General features: G+C 39.9%; 2 protein-coding genes and 1 pseudogene across 2 annotated transcripts; all 3 read left to right on the forward strand.

Annotated features, from left to right (window-relative positions):
- The first annotated feature begins 3,046 nt into the window (after positions 1-3,046).
- On the forward strand, positions 3,047-4,490 carry LOC115797348 (immunoglobulin kappa light chain-like). The gene is made up of 5 exons (XM_030753908.1): positions 3,047-3,101; positions 3,212-3,919; positions 4,008-4,133; positions 4,222-4,265; positions 4,371-4,490. Exons 1-5 carry the CDS (start codon positions 3,047-3,049, stop codon positions 4,488-4,490), a joined length of 1,053 nt encoding a protein of 350 aa, XP_030609768.1.
- A 7,725-nt stretch (positions 4,491-12,215) lies between these two features.
- Positions 12,216-13,576, forward strand: LOC115797384 (titin-like; annotated as a pseudogene).
- Positions 13,577-14,106: 530 nt separating this feature from the next.
- LOC115797595 (immunoglobulin kappa light chain-like) lies at positions 14,107-15,521 on the forward strand. Its single transcript, XM_030754194.1, has 5 exons — positions 14,107-14,161; positions 14,251-14,955; positions 15,044-15,169; positions 15,256-15,299; positions 15,408-15,521. Exons 1-5 carry the CDS (start codon positions 14,107-14,109, stop codon positions 15,519-15,521), a joined length of 1,044 nt encoding a protein of 347 aa, XP_030610054.1.
- The last annotated feature ends 3,702 nt before the right edge of the window (positions 15,522-19,223 follow it).

Genomic DNA, 19,223 nt, shown 5'->3' on the forward strand with positions numbered 1-19,223 from the left:
TTTTCCGGTCCCCTCACCTGCTCCTTTGGTCCCCTCAGTCTCAGCTTCAGTCCCCTTAGGCCCCTCCTCTGCTCCCTCGGCCCCAGTCCCTTTAGTTTCACTCCCGTCAGTCCCCTCTGGTCCCTCCTCAGCTTCTTCGGTCCCCCCAGGTCCCTCAGTCCCCTCAGGTTTAGCTTCGGTCCCCACAGCTTTAGTCCCTACACCTTTAGCTTTAGCCCCTCAGGTCCCCTTAATCCCTCAGGCTCCCCCTGCTCAGGTCCCTTCAGCCCCTTTAGTGCCTTCGGTCCCTTCACTTCCTCTAATGTTAGCCTCCTTAGCTAGTGCAGCAGCCCCTCTTGCCATGCCACGTCCTCCTTGCTGCCGCTGCCGCCAGGAGCGTGGTCGGCCTCCTGCTCTTCGTCTTTGTCGTCGCCGCCGGGAGCGCGGTCGGCCTCCTGCTCTTCGTCTTTGTCGTCGCCGCCGGGAGTGCAGTCGGCCTCCTGCTCTTCGTCTTTGTTGTCGCCGCCGGGAGCGCGGTCGGCCTCCTGCTCTTTTTTTTTTGTCGTCGCCGCCGGTGGGAGCGCGGTCGGCCTCCTGCTCGTCCACGTCTTCGTCGCCGCTGGAAGCGCGGTCGGCCACCTGAACTGTGTTGCCGCCTTTGTGGTTTCCCAGGCCCCCTGAATGGTTGGGTCTCTTTGGTGTGCTTTGTCACTCATGTTTTGGACTCTTTTTTCCAGCCTTGTGCTGCCGTCTTATGTTCCCTTTCTTGGTTTGTTTTTTAGACTATGGTGTTCTCTTGTTTCGTCTCGAGCCCTCCGTCCTGGTCCCCCGCCTCCCGCCCTGGTTGGGGTTTTGTTCTGTTTTGTCTCAGTGTATTTAAGGTCTCTCTGTTGTTTAGTGCCTCGTCACGTCGTCAGTCTTACTTCAGTCTTTCGTCAGTTGTTTGTGCCTGCTGTGTGTTTCATGCTATGTTTATGCCACGGTCTTCTTTATGCCACGTTCATGTTCACGCCACATTCATGTTTATGCCATGTTTTCGTATTTTGGATTAAAGCATTAAGTTATCGTTACCTCCTCGTCCGAGTCCTACATTGGGGTCCTCTGCCTTGCCTGCACCAGCCAGAATCCTGACAGCACGGCGTTGTATTTAGGGTGAGTTTCTAGTCTGTCTTGCAGTTTGGCTCAGAGGTCACTGAGCTCCTGGCTGGGGAAGCTTGGGGGTCTTAATCCAGCCCGATACGCCCTCTGAGACGCCATCCTCCTCATCCAACATGAGGTCAGTGGTGACACCGTCCCAGAAGGCAACCTCCTCCGCTGCCAGGACACTCGCCCTCGCCTCCAGCAGTTGTTGACACAGAGCACACATTAAGTCATTATGAAACTAAATGAAATATTGTGAAAAATCAGGAAACTACACTGAAAGTTTGAGTCTCTTGACTTTGAATGCACACATAGCAGATAAGACCCTGAATGCAAAAAAAAAGGGGAAAAAAATTAATCAGCCCTTTGTCATCAAAAGTAATTGTTATGTGACAAAGTACCAACTCCTGGGCATCCTGTGAATAAAAGACAAATGAACAAGTACTTTGAAAAAATTTAACACTGATAAAAGTACTTCAGTGATTTTGGTCATTAACCCTTGAGGCACCTTTAAACTGATTATACACTTTTTATCTTTTAGGTCCCAAAATGTTACAGCTGCTGAAACTATAAACATTCAATGTTAATTATTTTCACCTTCACTGCATCACCTTTTTACATACATTTTGGGTTGTTCAAAAGAAGCCAGATTTTATATAAAGTTAAAAAAAACAATAAGTAATATTTTCCAAAAATAAAACTGCATTTCTAAGGTAACAACACAAATACAGCAGAACAACAAAACAATTCAATACGTCTTAACGGCTTCCTTCTTGCACGTCACCAGGCAGAATTTTTAATGGCTGCCGCCTTTTCCTGAAGGTGAGGTTGACTGTATTGGAAGTTGTGGCAGACCGTCTCGTAGGTTTTGCAAGAAGCTGGAAAACATTTTTGTACATGCAGGTGATTTGTCAGGCTGAGATGAGAAACTGGCTGTAAATAAAGAAAAACAAAAAAATAATAATCCCTGGGATAGCACCAAGAAATTAGACTTTAAGTAATGACATCCAGGAATGTACAGAAGAGGATTAGGGCCACTACAGCATCAAAAACCAAAAAAAAAAAAAAATTGGGGGGGCATTGAAAAAAAACAGGGTAGCCTGAATTCTGAGAAAAAAAAATCTGAATTCTGAGATTAACATCAGAATTCTGAGAAAAAAAGTCACAACATGAATGCCACTGTCATAAGAGGGTGCTCTAATCTGGCCAAACCTCCTCCAACCCTAAACCTAAAGTCTGTATGTAGAATGAACGTAGCCTCTGGGTCTCAAAAGTGAAGCCAATATTGAGCTAACCGGTGTTCTTTCTAACTGCCAGCAGGGGATCACTCCTCTGGCTGCAAAAAGAAGTTTGATTGTTCCCTATCAGAGCCTCCTTTCCCACACATCAAGATAGCGGCAGCTATGTACAGTTTACAAGCTATGCTTAAATTGGAGCAAAAAAGCAAGACTTGACCCACTCCTCCCCTAACCCCAGGCTGGTGGACAGACTGGTCCAGCCCCACCCATTTTGTATTCAGTTCCAGCCATTTGTAATTTTGTTTGATAATTTTGCTCTTTTTAAATATTCAGTAAATTAGTTAATGATTTAATGAGGTTTTACCTCACAAATGTTTACAAAAAAAATAGATGAACTTTGGTGCATTAAATACTGTAAAGTAGGATTCTATGGACTACTATGGATGGTGAATTTTAGAGTTAACACATTTCAGCCAAAGCTACAAAGCAAAGTCTTTTGTGTATTCATCTGTTGTGTAATTGCTCAGACATTCAGCCTGACTCTATAGGTGGTAGGCAGTTGACATGTCATCAGATTTCCTAAAAAGGGTATACTGTCACTTCTGGGTGGCCAATCAGAATCCGTCTACTCTCTTAAAAGAGATGAAAGAATCAATACTCTTTTCAATGAGCACAACAATATGAATGCAATGACATCTGCGCCATTTTTCCTCTGTCTGATGTGTTTGTTCTTGGGGAAAATGGGTAAGTTTTTGCGTGTTTTTTGTATACTGCAGTATTAGTCTTTTTGAAATGTATGACCATATTTTCACGAGTCCATAATATGTGTGTTTTTTTTTCCCCTTTCACTTCAGCTCAGACGAACGACCTCAAATTCTCCTTCTCTGTTCATCAAGAACGACGCTTGATAGCAGTTAACACTGGGGACAGTGTGACTTTGCGTTGTTTCTATGAAGGGGATGTTGCTGCGAGGTTTTACTGGTATAAGCTGAACTTGGGACAGAAACCAAAGCTCATCTCTACTTTTTACAAGTTTGACACCAATGTTACATTTCATGATGGATTCAAGAGTGATTCACGGTTCACAGTGGGAGCTGAGAAAGGAAAAATCTCCTTAAAGATCACAAATGTGCACATTTCAGACTCAGCTACTTACTATTGTGCAAGCAGCTACTCTTTCAAGTTTGAGTTTGGAGAGGGTACTATCATTGAAGTAAAAGGTTCAGGTTTAAACATCCAAGCTTCAGTTCAGCAGTCAGCCTCTGAGACCATGCAGCCAGGAGGCTCTGTGACTCTGAACTGTACAGTACACACTGGCACCTGTGATGGAGAACACAGTGTTCACTGGTTCAAAGACAAAGGAGACTCTTTCCCAAGAATCATTTACACCCATGGAGGCAGAAATGATCAGTGTGAGAGGAGAACCAACACACAAACACACACTTGTGTCCACAACTTGCCGATGAAGAGCCTGAATGTGTCTCATGCTGGGACCTACTACTGTGCTGTTGCCTCATGTGGACACATACTGTTTGGAAACGGGACCAAGCTGGACTTTGAGTGTGAGTAACTTGGTTGTCTTATATTATAATCCTCCAGAGGAGCTAGCTAGAAGGTCTCTAATGTTTCCTGGTGTCTGACTCTCCACAGCTGAGGGGGACTGTTGTGTCTCAGTGTATTTGTTGAGCGGAGCTTTGGCATTCACCACATTTCTGAGTCTTTTAATGGCTTTCTTATTATACGTGACCCACAAGAGAAACAGCAGCAAATTCACAGGTACTGAAACTGCTTTTGTTAGTAGCTGACAGTATCTACTCAGCCAACACGGCATGATAGTAAAAGTACTTTATTTGTTCTTTTTCAGAGTCACATTCAAGATGTTCACTGCCTTCCTCAACAAATGCAGAGGTAAATTTTGGTGTTAGCACTGAAACTCTAATATGGTGCAATGTTGTTAGCCTATTTTTAAGTTTTTTCTTCATTGTTATTTTTTATTTTATATTGTATTATCAGGTAGAACAAAATGAAGGAAACATCCATTACGCAGCTTTAAGGCACCACAAGGCTGACAGATCACGAAGACAGAGAAACAACACCAAGACTGAATGTGTGTACTCAAGTGTAAAGCTGTAGAACTGGACGTGTTTCTTATTTTAGTGCTTTTAGTGGATGTAATACTTTTTTAAATACATTTTATACATATGCTTCAGCATTCAAAGGCATTGAATACATATGTTCACAGCTCTGTATTATCTTGGAGGTTCAGTTTTCGGCCAAATACTAAACAGTTTGAGTTTTTAGTGTGTGTGCTGGAAACAAGCTTTGCAAAGTTTATATGAGATCTGTTGGTAATAATAAATTTGAATAAATAATGATCAAACCCTGCACATTTTTAATATACAAAACCAAAACAGATTCTGTATTGTTTCTACATAATAATCATGCCTGTGTCCATATGTCAGTATCTATGACCTAAATTCTATATTTATCTAAGTCTCATTTTTATAATGGGTCATATCTTGCCATTACAGTTGCTCCTTAAATGTAGGTATTGGTTCAAAATGTAACATTTTTTCTTTCAAAACCTTTTCATAAAGCTGATAACAGCTAGTTTACTAAGAATTTACAATGATGGATGTGTAGTCGTGTTTGCCATTCTGTTTGTGATACAAACAAAAGTGTTGGATCTTAATGTGCCATCCATAAAGTTTTATCAAGAAAAAAAATCTTCAAAACAATACAAATATGTTTAACATTTGTGTGTTTTTAGTTAATTATTTAAGGCTTTTCTATTCTTATTGACTATTCACACAGCACTTACTTGTTATATGAATGATGAAATAAATGAAATAAATTAACTATTTTCTTTTCTACAGAAAAAAAACTGATAGTGGCTTACCCATCGCATCTCTTTTATGTGGTTGTACTGTCATTTTTTTAAGAATTTTTACAAATTTACTATTGAATCAAAAAGTTTTGAGGACTGCTAAAAATTGACAGCCTCTATTGTTGAGTATTTCTCTTTGTAAAACCACTTTGCCCTTTGGCCTATGTGACATTACATAGAAGAAGGTACATAGTTACCTTGAAATAGTAATCTGACTTCTGATTACTCCTTTAAAAAGTATCTTAGTTAATTTACTGATTATTTAATTTTAGAAGTAGCTAAGTTACATTACAAGTTACTTTATTAGCTACATTCAACAGCTGCCAAAAAGGGATCGTCTGCCAAAAAGCGATTTCCAGTATTTGTCAAAAAGTGATCCTCTGTATTTATACAGGTGTAAATAACTTGTTGACCTATAATCTGTGAAACATATGTCAAACATATCTCATGAATGGCATCAAGTCATTTTGAGCGATAAACAGCATTTCTATCACAAGATAGAACCTACACTCAGCTTTTGGCAACATGACATATATATATTTGTTTTTTTTTTAATCAAGGTAAAAACTGTCATTGACGTTAAAATGTCACGGTTGCTGCGGCAGGCAGGGAGGACCTCAATGCAGGACACAAGGCGAGAGCTGAAATAGTACTTAGATTTTATTGTAGATGCTTTAACTCAAAAGAAGGCTGATCAGGAGCCAGCTACACAAAGAAACTCGAAACTTGAAAACACACAGCACTGACATCAACCTAGGAGTTACAATGACGAGGACCCGAACAACAAAACTAAATAACACTGAGGCCTTAAATACACAGAGGGAACAAGGGGTGAGTAGAAACAGCTGGGCACAACAGGTGAAATGAATGAAACTAACACAGCAAGCAAAACTGAACACAAAACACAGGGAACACGGGACTGCCAAAATAAAAGAGGAAGTGACTCACCATGACACATGCAGACTTAACAGAACACGAGGACTAGAAAACACAGGGAACCTAAACACCACACAAGGAACCACCTAAAGGGAGACAAAACATGAAAAGGGTCAGAACACAAGGACAAAACACACAGGGAAGACCAGAACAAAGGGAAAGTAGAAAAAACATACAAATAACTAACTAACAGAACACCTAACCATAACAAACTGAGGATCTAAACTAAAAGAAACACTAAGAAACACAACCGAAAAATACAACAAAACAGAGCTACACAAAAAAGAACTCAAAACACTGGGCCACCGGCCCAGGACCATGACATAAAAAATGTATTTTTAAACAGAAATCTGGCTCAGGAGGCTGCAGAAAATGTCGGTGACATTTTCTTAGGGTCTCCATGTTCCTTTTGGCCGAAGATTCAAACCCAATTAAACCCCAAATATCCAAAAACTCACTGGGACGAGCAGGTTCTGGTGCAGGCTGTTTATTAGACATATTAGTTACACAGAACACAGACAAAAACCAAAACACAGACAGTAACAGTTGAGACTGAGGTATACACACAGAGAAGAGTAAGAAAGAAGAGGGAAACAGAGAGAGAGAGAAAGATGCAGAAACAGGAAAGGAAAAGAGGACAGGAAAGAGAAGAGCACAGAGAGAGGTGAGGTCATACAAAGAGTGGCAAACATTTTATATCCTCAACATGATAACTGCCTTTGACCCCTCCTAATTTACATAAAGTCTCAGCCCATGAAACTTGAACCTCAGCCAATTGTCTTTTGGTTAAACTACGCCCACTCTAAAGTCACATGTTCAAGGCGCACACATCACAGGGGTACCTTTTGGTTTATGACAGTTCAGACAGGTATCACAAATGATGAACATTTCTACTGCTAGGATAACATTGTTTGTACCACTCCACTTAGCCAAGTCTTATCTCTACCCCCTCCTAGCCAGAAAGCGTGAGGGTGGGGGCCTACTGAACTCCATTTTAGGAATGTACCTGTCATAAAACACTGCTGAAGTATAACATAGTGTTACAGTTGTCATGAGGAGCAGCACTCACTCTGGCAACTCTCCAAAAGTCTCAAACGCACACCCAAGATCTAACAGGTCTCACCCTCAGCCCAGTGACTCCGAGAACATAAAGCACTCTATCCATTGGTGTGTGTGTGTGTGTGGTGCTTTCTCTTACTTTGCACAAGCCATAAAAGTGACACATGGAATCTAAAACATGTGAATAATGACTCCATGCACCAGTGTGAAGGCCTACAGAATATAAAATAGTCTCAGTATAAGTAATAAAAGTAAAAATAGTGACAGTACAAATAACATAGGTGAGCAATAAGAGTAGATATATTCCCATATATGGGGTAATAAATGAAGTTACACTGACTCATCAGAGGCCCCTAGGAACAGGGCCAGTAATTAGCCATGGGGAAAGTAGAGTAAAATATTGAGATAATAAATGAGTCCCGCAGCAATGGAAGAGTGGCCCTCACAGTACATGGTATGGAATGATAGATGCCCCACCGCTGTGGGCGAGGAAAGTCCCGTCCTGCATATGATGTTATGTGTAAGGCTGCTACCAGTGGGAAAGACCCACCCAGCATACAGTACAAAATATTGAATGGGCCTCTGATGCCAGTATGAGAAGAATAGATGATAAATGAAAACAGTAAAAAATATCCCCACAAAATCACAGCAAATATAACATCACAGTTCTATAAAGATATTTTAAGTGGCCAAACAGCACTGGATTGATTATAATGTAGGTACAGACTTCTAAAGATTCTTGAAAAACAGGTTATTTCTTCATTTTATATATAAGCCCTTCATAAATCATGTTGACTGTGCTCTATTTGCCAATATAAGTAAATACATGACACATAGAAAGACAGGAATCACTTTATGGCAGATGATCACTTTTTGGCACGACACTTACTGGTTTTGTACCGAAGTCCAGCTTTTGTTGTTTGGGTGCTGGAGGGCGTACTGCATTAGCCGCTGCTTTCACACCACTTCGTGGGACTTAGTCTGTAAGTTTGACTGTGCCGTGCTGCAACTCCAAATATTGCTTAAAATTTGACTTAGATAGCACTTTTCACCAGCACTGAGTGCACAACGAACCTTGATATTGTCATTTTTAGCTGACACAAGCTCATCGGCAAGAGAGACATTTTCTGTTAGCAGTGATGCAAGGGTAAAACTTTGCTTGTTCTACTGGTACAAACAAAGTCTTGGGACAAAAACCCAAAATACATCTCTACATATTTTGTATTTAAAGAAAATGGTACTTTTTGAGATGAATTCAAGAATAATCCATGATTCACCCCAGATACACAAAATAGGAGGAAACCACTTGCATATAACAGAGTTGCAAATCTCTGACTCAGGTACTTACTGCCGTGCAAGATGGAGTTTGTTAATCCTGCAATTTACAGAAGGCACTACTGTCAGGGTTCAGGTTTAAGAACACCGCATGAAAACTTTAGTCCAGCAGTTTAGTTTGTGTTTTTTTAAAGTAGTCTAAATGCTTTTGTGCTTTCAAGAGTCCATAATGTGCATTTATTCTGTTTATTATTTCACTTCAGCTCAGGCGAATACCCTGAAATTCTCCTCTTCTGTTCACCAAGTAAGACGCTTTACATCAGTTAAAACTGGGGACAGTGTGACCTTGAATTGTTCCTATAAATAGAAATCCCTTTTTTTGTCCCACAATGGGGAAATTTCGATGTAGTAGCGGCAAGCTATTGTACAGAGACACAATAAGATACAATAAACACAATAAGAAAACACAATAAGAAAGTATAAAAAGATAAAAATAAATGAGAAAATACAAGTACAGAGTATACAAAAAAAACTGTATACACTATGTACAGTATAGAAAATATAGACAGTATAGACAATATGACCAATCAAATGTCACCAGTGTAGATATGTACATAGTAAAGCACTTTTGTTTTTTTTGCATTTTTGGCCACAGCGGCTTTTTATCAGCAGTGGAGGGAGACAGGAAATGGGGGAATGATACAGGGCAAGACACGCTGGGAAATTGGCGACAGGCTGGGACTCGAGCCCACGCCCACGGCAACGCAACGCGACATATGTATGTGGTCACCGGTTTCACCACTAAACTACCTGGGCGCCCCATAGTAAAACACTCTTATGTCTGGGAGCAGCGCTGCAGGCAGGAAGGACCTTTGATAGCGCTCTCTAAAACATTTGGGGTGTAACAGTCTGTCACTGATGGAGCTGCTCAAGGCTGTCACAGTTCCATAAAAGGGGGTGGGAGTCATTTGACAGCATAGAATACAACCTTCTTGTCATCCTCCTCTCCGTCACCACCTCCACAGTGTCCAGGGAGCAGCCCAGGACAGAACTGGTCTTCTTGATGAGCCTATCTAGTCTCTTCCTGTCAGCAGCAGTCATACTGCTCCCCCAACACACCACACTGTAAAAAAGAGCTGATGCCAACACAGAGTCATAAAAGGTTTTCAGGAGTGCCCCCTGCACTCCAAAGGACCTAAGTCTCCTGAGCAGGTAGAGTCTGCTCTGACCTTTCTTATGAAGTGTATTGGTGTTGTCTGACCAGTCTAGTTTATTGTTTAGATCAGGGGTGCCCAAACTCGGCCCGCGGGCCGCTCCAGCCCCACCCCCTACTTCCGGTCTGCAAATTGATGTCAAAAATAACATACAATTTGGCCCTTTAAGTTACTTTTTTGACATTTTGCCTTCCCCTCCAATTAAGAGGGTTAAGCGACATGTCAAAAAAGTAACTTAAAAGGCCAAATTGTATGTTATTTTTGACATCAATTCACAGACCAGAAGGGGCGGGGCCGGAAGCGGCCTGCGAGCCGAGTTTGGGCACCCCTGGTTTAGATGAAAACCCAGGAACATATAGGATGTGACCCTATCAATGTCCATACCTGGGATGTTCACCGGTGTGGGAGGAGTACACTTGTGCCTGCGGAAATCCACCACCAGCTCTTTGGTTTTGCTTGCATTGATCATGAGGTGGTTCCTTTGACACCAGACTGAGAATCTCCGCATCAGCTCTTTGTATTCCTCGTCATCCTCATCTCGTATGAGACCGACAATCACAGAGTCATCTGAAAACTTCTGCAGATGACAAGTGGGTGAATTATAGGAGAAGTTGGCAGTGTATAATGTGGAGAGGAATGGGGCAAGAACTGTTTCCTGTGGGGCCCCTGTGTTACAGACAGCTGTGTCAGAAACACAGCCACATGACCTCACATACTGTGGCCGATTCGTGAGATAGTCCAGGATCCAGGATGTTAGGTGGCGTCAACTCCAGTGTTTTCCAATTTGTTCCCCAGAAGTGTAGGCTGGATTGTGTTGAAAGCACTGGAGAAATCAAAGAAAATTATTCTCGCAGTGCTTCCAGGCTTCTCCAAGTGAGAAAGAGCTCGTTGTAGGAGGAAGATGATGGCGTCATCCACTCCAATGCGCGGCTGATATGCAAACTGGAGTGTGTCCATTGAGGGTCCTACTACCCGATGCAGATGGGCAAGAACAAAACGCTCCAGGGTCTTCATCAGGTGGGATGTTAGTGCCACTGGCCTATAGCTGTTAAGGTCCCTAGGGTGGGAAGTCTTTGGCACCGGTACTAAGCAGGATGTCTTCCTCACCTTCCTCAGCTCTAAGCTCAGGTTGAACATAAGTGTAACTATCCCAATCAGCTGGTCTGCGCAGGACCTCAGGAACCTGGAGCTTATACCATCAGGACCTGCTGCTTTCCTCACCTTGATAGTTAAGATGGTTCCTATAAGGTTTTCAGGAATTATAATTGTATTCCTTTCCAAAGTATCCCAAACCTTTTCACTCTGGAAGCCTTTTCAAGGAGCTAAAAGGTTTCTTCAGACCATCGCTCATCCGAATTTGAACTGAAGGGCTGCAAAGATTATTTAAATTAGTCAGCCAAGACACTGCAGGGTTGTGCTGAGGCCTTTTTAAGTTTGAGTTTTGAATTTTAACCCCTATAAAACAAGAAAACCTTTCATTTAATTCAGAATCTCTGAAGACGCATCATTTTGAAGTGAGATAACTAAGATTAGTTGCAGTCAGTCAGTGTTGCTCCTGAGGTATGACATTGAATAATGGCTTGAAAAGCACATCTGCGAAACAACACGTGCACAGTGGTGTCACAGTAGAGCTGACCTTTGACCTTTTATATATAAAATGTCATTACACTTACACATTACAAAATATAACATGTCTGGTATGGCTATTGCAGATGCATATTCTTAAAAAAAAAATTGCGTGTATGATGCATGATGCACAAACTGATGATCTAAGACCCCATTGGGAATTAAACATAATACTTACTGTTGTAAGTATTATACACCTACCAGTGTATATTTATTGGTTTCTGACCTGCTGACTGCATGTACTTTTTGCTTTCTATTTTTTTTAGTGCAGTAAGCGCTGTGGGTTTTAACAGGATATAAAGGTGTTAGTTTAGTAAATACACAGTTGAAGAAATGAGTACAAATTTCCAGGACATTACATTTCAGTTGCAGCATTGCCATTTTTTTAACAGTTAAAGCAAAGATTAAAACATATTTCATTGAGGAATTAAAAGTAAAGATGACAACATTTACTTAAAATGTTGCAAATACCCTAAGTAAAGACACGTCACTTCACGTTAAAAAGCTGTTCAACTTTACCCACTTGCATGCTTTCCATGGAATTATATTTACAGTACCAGTCAAACGTGTGGACACAGGGTGAGTGTGTCCACATATTTGACTGGTACTGTATGTCAAAAGTTGTGCATGCGAAAAAGCATAATCACAAGCAAATAATTGCATTTTAGGGGTGCAAGTATTGCCGTCATTTTTTTCCAGGCACTAAGCCTAACACTATAGGTGGCTCTGAACATGTGATCATGTTTCCTAAAAAAAAAGACATGCGTGTCACCTCTGTTTGGCCAATCACGCACAGTCTTCTCTCAGAAGAGTGAAGAAAAGTTTGAGGTTCTTTTCATTCAGCACGATTATTTCAAGACAATGACATCTGCAACGTTTCTCTTCTATCTCACGTGTTTGTTCTTGGGGGAAATGGGTGAGTTTGTGATTTTAAAACTGCAGTCTAAATATTTTTCTATGCTTTCATGGGTCTATAATCTGTATTTGTTCTGTCTTTTTTTATTTCACTTCAGCTCAGACGAGCAGCCTGAAATCCTCCTCTTCTGTTCACCAAGACAGACATTTTTTATCAGTTAAAAGTGGGGACAGCGTGACTTTGCATTGTTCCAGTAAAAGTGAAGGAGCGCCACGGTTTTACTGGTTTAAGCAAACTTTAGGAGAGAAGCCAAAGCTCATTTCTACCTTCTATAAATATGAAAAAAATACATTTCACAATGAATTCAAGAGTGATCCGCGCTTCACACTGGATACTGAAACAGGTCAAAACCACCTAATAATCTCAGATTTGCGCATTTCTGACTCTGCAACTTACTTCTGTATATGTTCCTATTTACACACATCAACATTTTCAGAGAGCATTACTGTCAGTGTTACATATTCAGATTTGAACATGAAAGTTTTAGTCGAGCAGTCTGCATCTGAGACCATGCAGCCAGGAGGCTCTGTGACTCTGAACTGTACAGTACACACTGGCACCTGTGATGGAGAACACAGTGTTTACTGGTTCAAAGACTCTGAAGAACCTCATCCAGGACTCATTTACACCCATGGAGGCAGGAATGATGAGTGTGAGAGGAAACCCAACACACAAACACAGACCTGTTTCTATAACTTGACAATGAGGAGTCTGAATGTGTCCCATGCTGGGACCTACTACTGTGCTGTTGCCTCATGTGGACACATACTGTTTGGAAATGGGATCAAGCTGGATTTCAAGGGTAAGTCACATTAAAATAATATTCAGTCCCCTTTTCAGCTCATTCCACATAAGGTTCTCTAACGTCTTCTTCTGTTTCGATCTCCAGATGAGGTGGGCTTTCTTCTCTTAGTGCATGTCTTGAGTGGAGCTGCTGTTTTCACCATTATCCTTAGTTTGTGTCTGAGTTCCTTATTCTTTGTAATCATCAAGAATAACCGCTGCTTCTGTACAGGTAATTATTGTTGTAATATGTGTGTATATATGCATATGTCATATATTAATAAGATTTTGTGTTTTCCAGAGTCCCGTGAAAGATTTTCAGATCTTTCTGCAAAAAATGAAGAGGTAATTTCTGCTCGAGTTGAGCTTCTTTTCTTTTCTTTCCATCCCAGAAGCACATTTGTGATTTACCTTTTTATATTACCAGGACTTCCAGAACATTTTAAGGGGGAACAAAATCAACAGATCAAGAAGACAGCGGGATGATACCTGGACTGAATGTGTGTACTTTACTGTAAAGTAACAAAGCAGAGCATGTTTCGTCCTTGTTATAAAATATGTCGTTATACAAAATACAAAATGCTTTTATCTAAAGTTTTCCTTGTGTTTTCAACTAAATGTAGACACGTCCTTTCCAATAAAGTTATTGGAATGGGTGACTATAGATACGAGTACAGATAAGGTTTTCTTAAAACAACAAAAAAAAATACTTGGAAGCTTAAGAAGAAAAGACAGGTTACATGAAATATAAAACCTTCCAATTTTAAACAAGCATATCTATTCTCCTACTACATTGCTTATAGATTTTTTTAATACCATTAAGTTCTCCATGTATATTTTACTCTGTGAATTTGTTAAAAGAAAAATCACACTATGGGTGTTGGATGTGTAAGACACTGAGCTTCACCCTACAGGGTCTCAGTGGGCATGTGACCGGGCTTCCTAAATAGGACATACTGTGTCATCTCTGGTTGGCCAATCAAATGCAGTCTTCTGTCTATACAGTGAAGACAGGATTGAGATATTTTCATTCACGGTGACAATTTGAACACGATGACATCTGCACAGTTTGCCTTCTATCTGACATGTTTGTTCTTGGGGGAAATGGGTAAGTTTCTCTTTAACCTACAGTCTCATCTTCTACCGTGCTATTGTGAGTCTATAATGTGCACTTATTTGTCTCTTATTTTATTTCAGCTCAGACAAATGACCTCACATTCTCCTTGTCTGTTCATCAAGAAAGACGTTTTATCTTGGTTAACACTGGGGACAGTGTGACTGTGCATTGTTTCTATGAAATTGATGATGTGGCAAAGTTTTTCTGGTATAAGCTGAACTTGGGACAGAAACCAAAGCTCATTTCTAGTCTTTACAAGTTTGAAACCAGTGCTACGTTTCATGATGAATTCAAGAGTGATCCACGGTTCACAGTTTATACTGAAAAAGGAAAAATCTCCTTAAAGATCACAAATGTGCACATTTCAGACTCAGCTACTTACTACTGTGCAGCTTATGGGTACAAGTTTGAGTTTGGAGAGGGTACTATCATTGAAGTAAAAGGTTCAGATTTAAACATCCAAGCTTCAGTTCAGCAGTCAGCCTCTGAGACCATCCAGCCAGGAGGCTCTGTGACTCTGAACTGTACAGTACACACTGCCACCTGTGATGGAGAACACAGTGTTTACTGGTTCAAAGACAAAGGAGACTCTTTCCCAAGAATCATTTACACCCATGGAGGCAGAAATGATCAGTGTGAGAGGAGAACCAACACACAAACACACACTTGTGTCCACAACTTGCCAATGAAGAGCCTGAATGTGTCTCATGCTGGGACCTACTACTGTGCTGTTGCCTCATGTGGACACATACTGTTTGGAAACGGGACCAAGCTGGACTTTGAGTGTGAGTAACTTGGTTGTCTTATATTATAATCCTCCAGAGGAGCTAGCTAGAAGGTCTCTAATGTTTCCTGGTGTCTGACTCTCCACAGCTGAGGGAGACTGTTGTGTCTCAGTGTATTTGTTGAGCGGAGCTTTGGCATTCACCACATTTCTGAGTCTTTTAATGGCTTTCTTATTATACGTGACCCACAAGAGAAACAGCAGCAAATTCACAGGTACTGAAACTGCTTTTGTTAGTAGCTGACAGTATCTACTCATCCAACAGCCTGATAGTAAAAGTACTTCATCTGTTCTTTTTCAGAGTCACATTCAAGATGTTCACTGCCTTCCTCAACAAATGCAGAGGTAAGTTTTGGTGTTAATATTCAAATATTTTGAAATCAAAAATTTTGGCTTCAGCTTATTTTCACTTTCCCAGAAGCACATTTGTGATTTACCTTTTTATATTACCAGGACTACCAAAGCATTTTAAGGTGGACTAAGACCAAGAGATCAAAAAGACAGCAGGATGATACCTGGAGTGAATGTGTGTACTTTACTATAAAGCGTAGATATAGTTTTCATTAGTATGTTTTCAGCTAAATGTAGAAGTGTCCTTTCCAATAAAGTTGTTAACGAAGTGCATTTACAATCTATATGCATCTTAACAATTCTGTAAATGTTTGATAGAAAAAAAAAATGAACACAAACGCTGTAATAAATGCCATTAACCATCAAACACAACCAGCCTACATACTGTGAATAGTCAGCGTGCCACACTGTCATCAGTATTTTGTTTGTTTGTTTCAGCATGGCTGCAACCAAAATGCAATACTTCTGTAATTTTATGAGGTTTTGCAAATATTGGGAGCTATCTGCATGTGACCTTGATGCCGGTGGATATTATTAATCATCATAAGAATTAAGGTCTTCATCTGCTGTCAAATAAAGGAGTATAGCCCTGCTATTGTCATCCTAATAACAGGCTCATAAGAAGAGGTTCATCTTTTTTTTCAGCTTCAGGAGAGTGAAAAGTGTACAACAGCACCCTGAACAAGTCTCTTCCCTTTCTCTCAGGTGTTTTGGCCACCATGTTTTTCAGACTGAAAGACTGTGGGAGAGATTTCAGCAAGTATAAAGTAACTGTTTTCCTATCAAAAATATCCCAAACTTTTTCACTCTGGAAGCTTTTCCAAGGAGCTTAAAGGTTCCTTCACACCATCAACTATCTGGATTTGACCTGAATGGAGAAAGATGATTAAAACAAGCCAGCTGATAGTGACAGCTGTTTCCAGATGCCATTCATAGCAAAAACAAGATGAAGCCTCCTCTTCATTTATGATTATTGCAGGGTTGTGCTGAGGTCTTTTTAAATTTGTGTTTTGTAACTTAACCTCCATAACACAAGAAAACCTTTCATTTAATTTATAACTTTGATTTTGGTGATACAGTTCCCTCCTTTAATCCACTTTTTAGCTGCCCAATGTCTAACATTGTACTTGTGTGATTCAGTGTTAATTTCGTTGACGAAATATTGTCTTCGACGACCCTTTTTTTCATGATGATAATGAGACAATAATTAAATAAAAACTACCTAAAATGATAAAAAACGATATCGAAATAATTGACACTTTTGTCAAGGAATGAAAACGAGACGAAAATGCTTGGCGGGGACATCATCCAATCAGAACTGAATTAATTTTGTGAAAGGCAGGGACAAATTAGGAAAACATCCAATCAAACTCAGTTGCGCAAATTTGCTCTAAACCCGGGAAGAACAAACTAGCCTGTGATTTGTCGTTCCTTCCGATAGAACTAAGTTATGTAAACAATGTCAGCAGGGAGAAAGAGAAGAGCCGATGTATGGACACATTTGTCCTTTGACGTTGTGACAAACAAAACGATGTGTAAATCATGTGGGGCGACTATCTCGGGTAAAAAACACGACAAATCTTAAACAGCATCTGTAAACCAGTCGCCCAGATCTCCATGCAAAGGTAAGCATTTTAATGTCATGCAGGGTAAAGTGTTTTTCCCAGTTTAGCATTTGTGTTTAGAGAAAATCTCCACACCGCGGTGGATTAGCCTTTCCTAATCTTAGTCCTGAACACTGCCCTGTACCTTTCAGAGCGTCCTGCTGTAAAACGGTCGGATTATCTCAGTAAGGTGGTGTTAATGATCAGGTGTGTGGGAAGCAGGTGAAACGCGAATGTTAATATTATTAATAATATTCCATAACTCTTAATAAATGTTTAATTTTGTGTAAGTGTGTATAATGACTAATTCAAGGGAACTGAAGAAAAAGCATTTACATTTTACACCCTTTATATTTTAGTCGACTGTAGATTTAGTCGACTATATTCTTACGAAAATTTCATCGACTAAAACTATTCAGATGACTAAATTATGACTGAAACTAAATTAAATTTTTTTTCAAAAGACTATGACTAAAACTAAATCAAAATTTGCTGTCAAAATTAACACTGGTGTGATTTAACCAATTAGTGTTAATCTTGTATGTAAATACTGCCTGAAATCAGCACTAAAAGGGAGAAGAAACTGGAGAAAATGCAAAACTTGTTCAGCTTTAGCAAACCATAAGGCAGTTGTGGAAGAGGAATAAACTTGGATGAATACATGTGAGAACATTTTAAATTTAATGCTAATGTCATACCACTATCGCTCTGAGATGCAGTCATTAGTTCTTAAGAATTTGCTGTCAAGAATATTTCACAAAGCTCCTACAGGCATATTTTACATGTTTGTAACACCAAGACTTTAAAGGAGTTTGTGGCAGAGATTTGAAACCTGTTAATTTAGTGAATGGTCTGTCTGTCCACAAAATGGGAACTGTAAACGCCAGCGTGTTTAATGTCCGTCTAGTGTTAAGAACATGTGAAAACTACTAACCTAAATCAGTAAATAAAGTAAAACCAAAGCCAGCAGCAGCAGCGCTGTTGGCCTAAGACATAAATCCTTCACTTACATTTTTACTCTGGAAGCAGAGACAATCTCTGCAGATGCATCAGTTTGAAGTGAGGTAACTCAGATCAGTTTCAGTAACTCAGTGTCCAAATGTGAAAAGTGGTCACAGTGTCGTCCATTGCAAAACAACATGGTGTCACAGTAGATCTGACTTTTGACCTTTTATAGATACAATGTCATTTCTGCATCATTTTATGCTGTTAGCCATTTGCATTTTTTATCACAATTATATAAATTCTTAAGTTACAATCAAAACTGTTTTGTGAGTTCACGACAACCTTTGACCATCAGAATGTAATCAGTTCATCTTTGAAATTGATGCACATAAAAAAATCTCTCCAGGTGTTCCTGATGATTCCATTCTCTGGAATAGGACGGATAATTGACCAATATCCTGAAAACATAGCATTTCTGGGCATAGCTATTACTGGCACATGTGCTTTAAAAAAGTAAACTAAATTGAGTATATGATGAACGATGCACTACCCGATGACCTAAGACCCTGATCTGCTGAATCCATATATGTTTTGCTCTCTATTTCTATTTCTTCTATTTCTATTTCTTTTTTGTAAGCATTGTCGTTTTTACCAGGATGTAAGGGTGTTATTTTGGTAAATGCTCAGTGGAAGAAATATGAGTACAAATTTCCAATACATTACATTTCAACTGCAGCATAAAATTTTTTAGCAGTTAAAGCAAAGATTAAAACATATGTCATCAAGAAATTAGCTAACACTTTATAATACAGCCCGCGACTAAGGCTATAAGTACACATATTTTACAGGGATGTATCCTGTAAGTAAATTTAAGTTACTAAGGCCATAAGTACCTCCTACCTACGTGTAAGTACCAGGACTATAGGGTACTTACAACCTTAGTCCTGGAAATTGTGGCATTAGTCCTGGAAATCCTGGAAATTACGCAGAACTTAAATGTCCTACAGGGTACATACCTGTAAAATACAGGTATACATACATGTAAATACGTATAAGTACATACACTACACATACTTGTGTACAATGATAATAAAGTTGAATCTAATCTAATCTAATCTAATTTTACGGCCTTAGTCGAGGGCCGTATTAGAAAGTGTTACCAGAAATTAAAAGCATATATTATGACATTTACTTAAAAAGTTGCAAAACCCCTAAAAATCAACAGATATTAAACAGGACCACCCACCCCGCACACAGACTTTTCACCCCTCTCCCTCTGGAAGGAGGCTAAGCTGCATCCTGGGAAAAACATGAAGGCTGATAAATAGCTGTAGTCAGACTGCTGAACCATTCCACCCCATAGACTGAC

The sequence above is a fragment of the Archocentrus centrarchus genome, chromosome 18 (assembly GCF_007364275.1).
Source record: "Archocentrus centrarchus isolate MPI-CPG fArcCen1 chromosome 18, fArcCen1, whole genome shotgun sequence".
In the NCBI taxonomy this organism is placed as follows: Eukaryota; Metazoa; Chordata; class Actinopteri; order Cichliformes; family Cichlidae; genus Archocentrus; species Archocentrus centrarchus.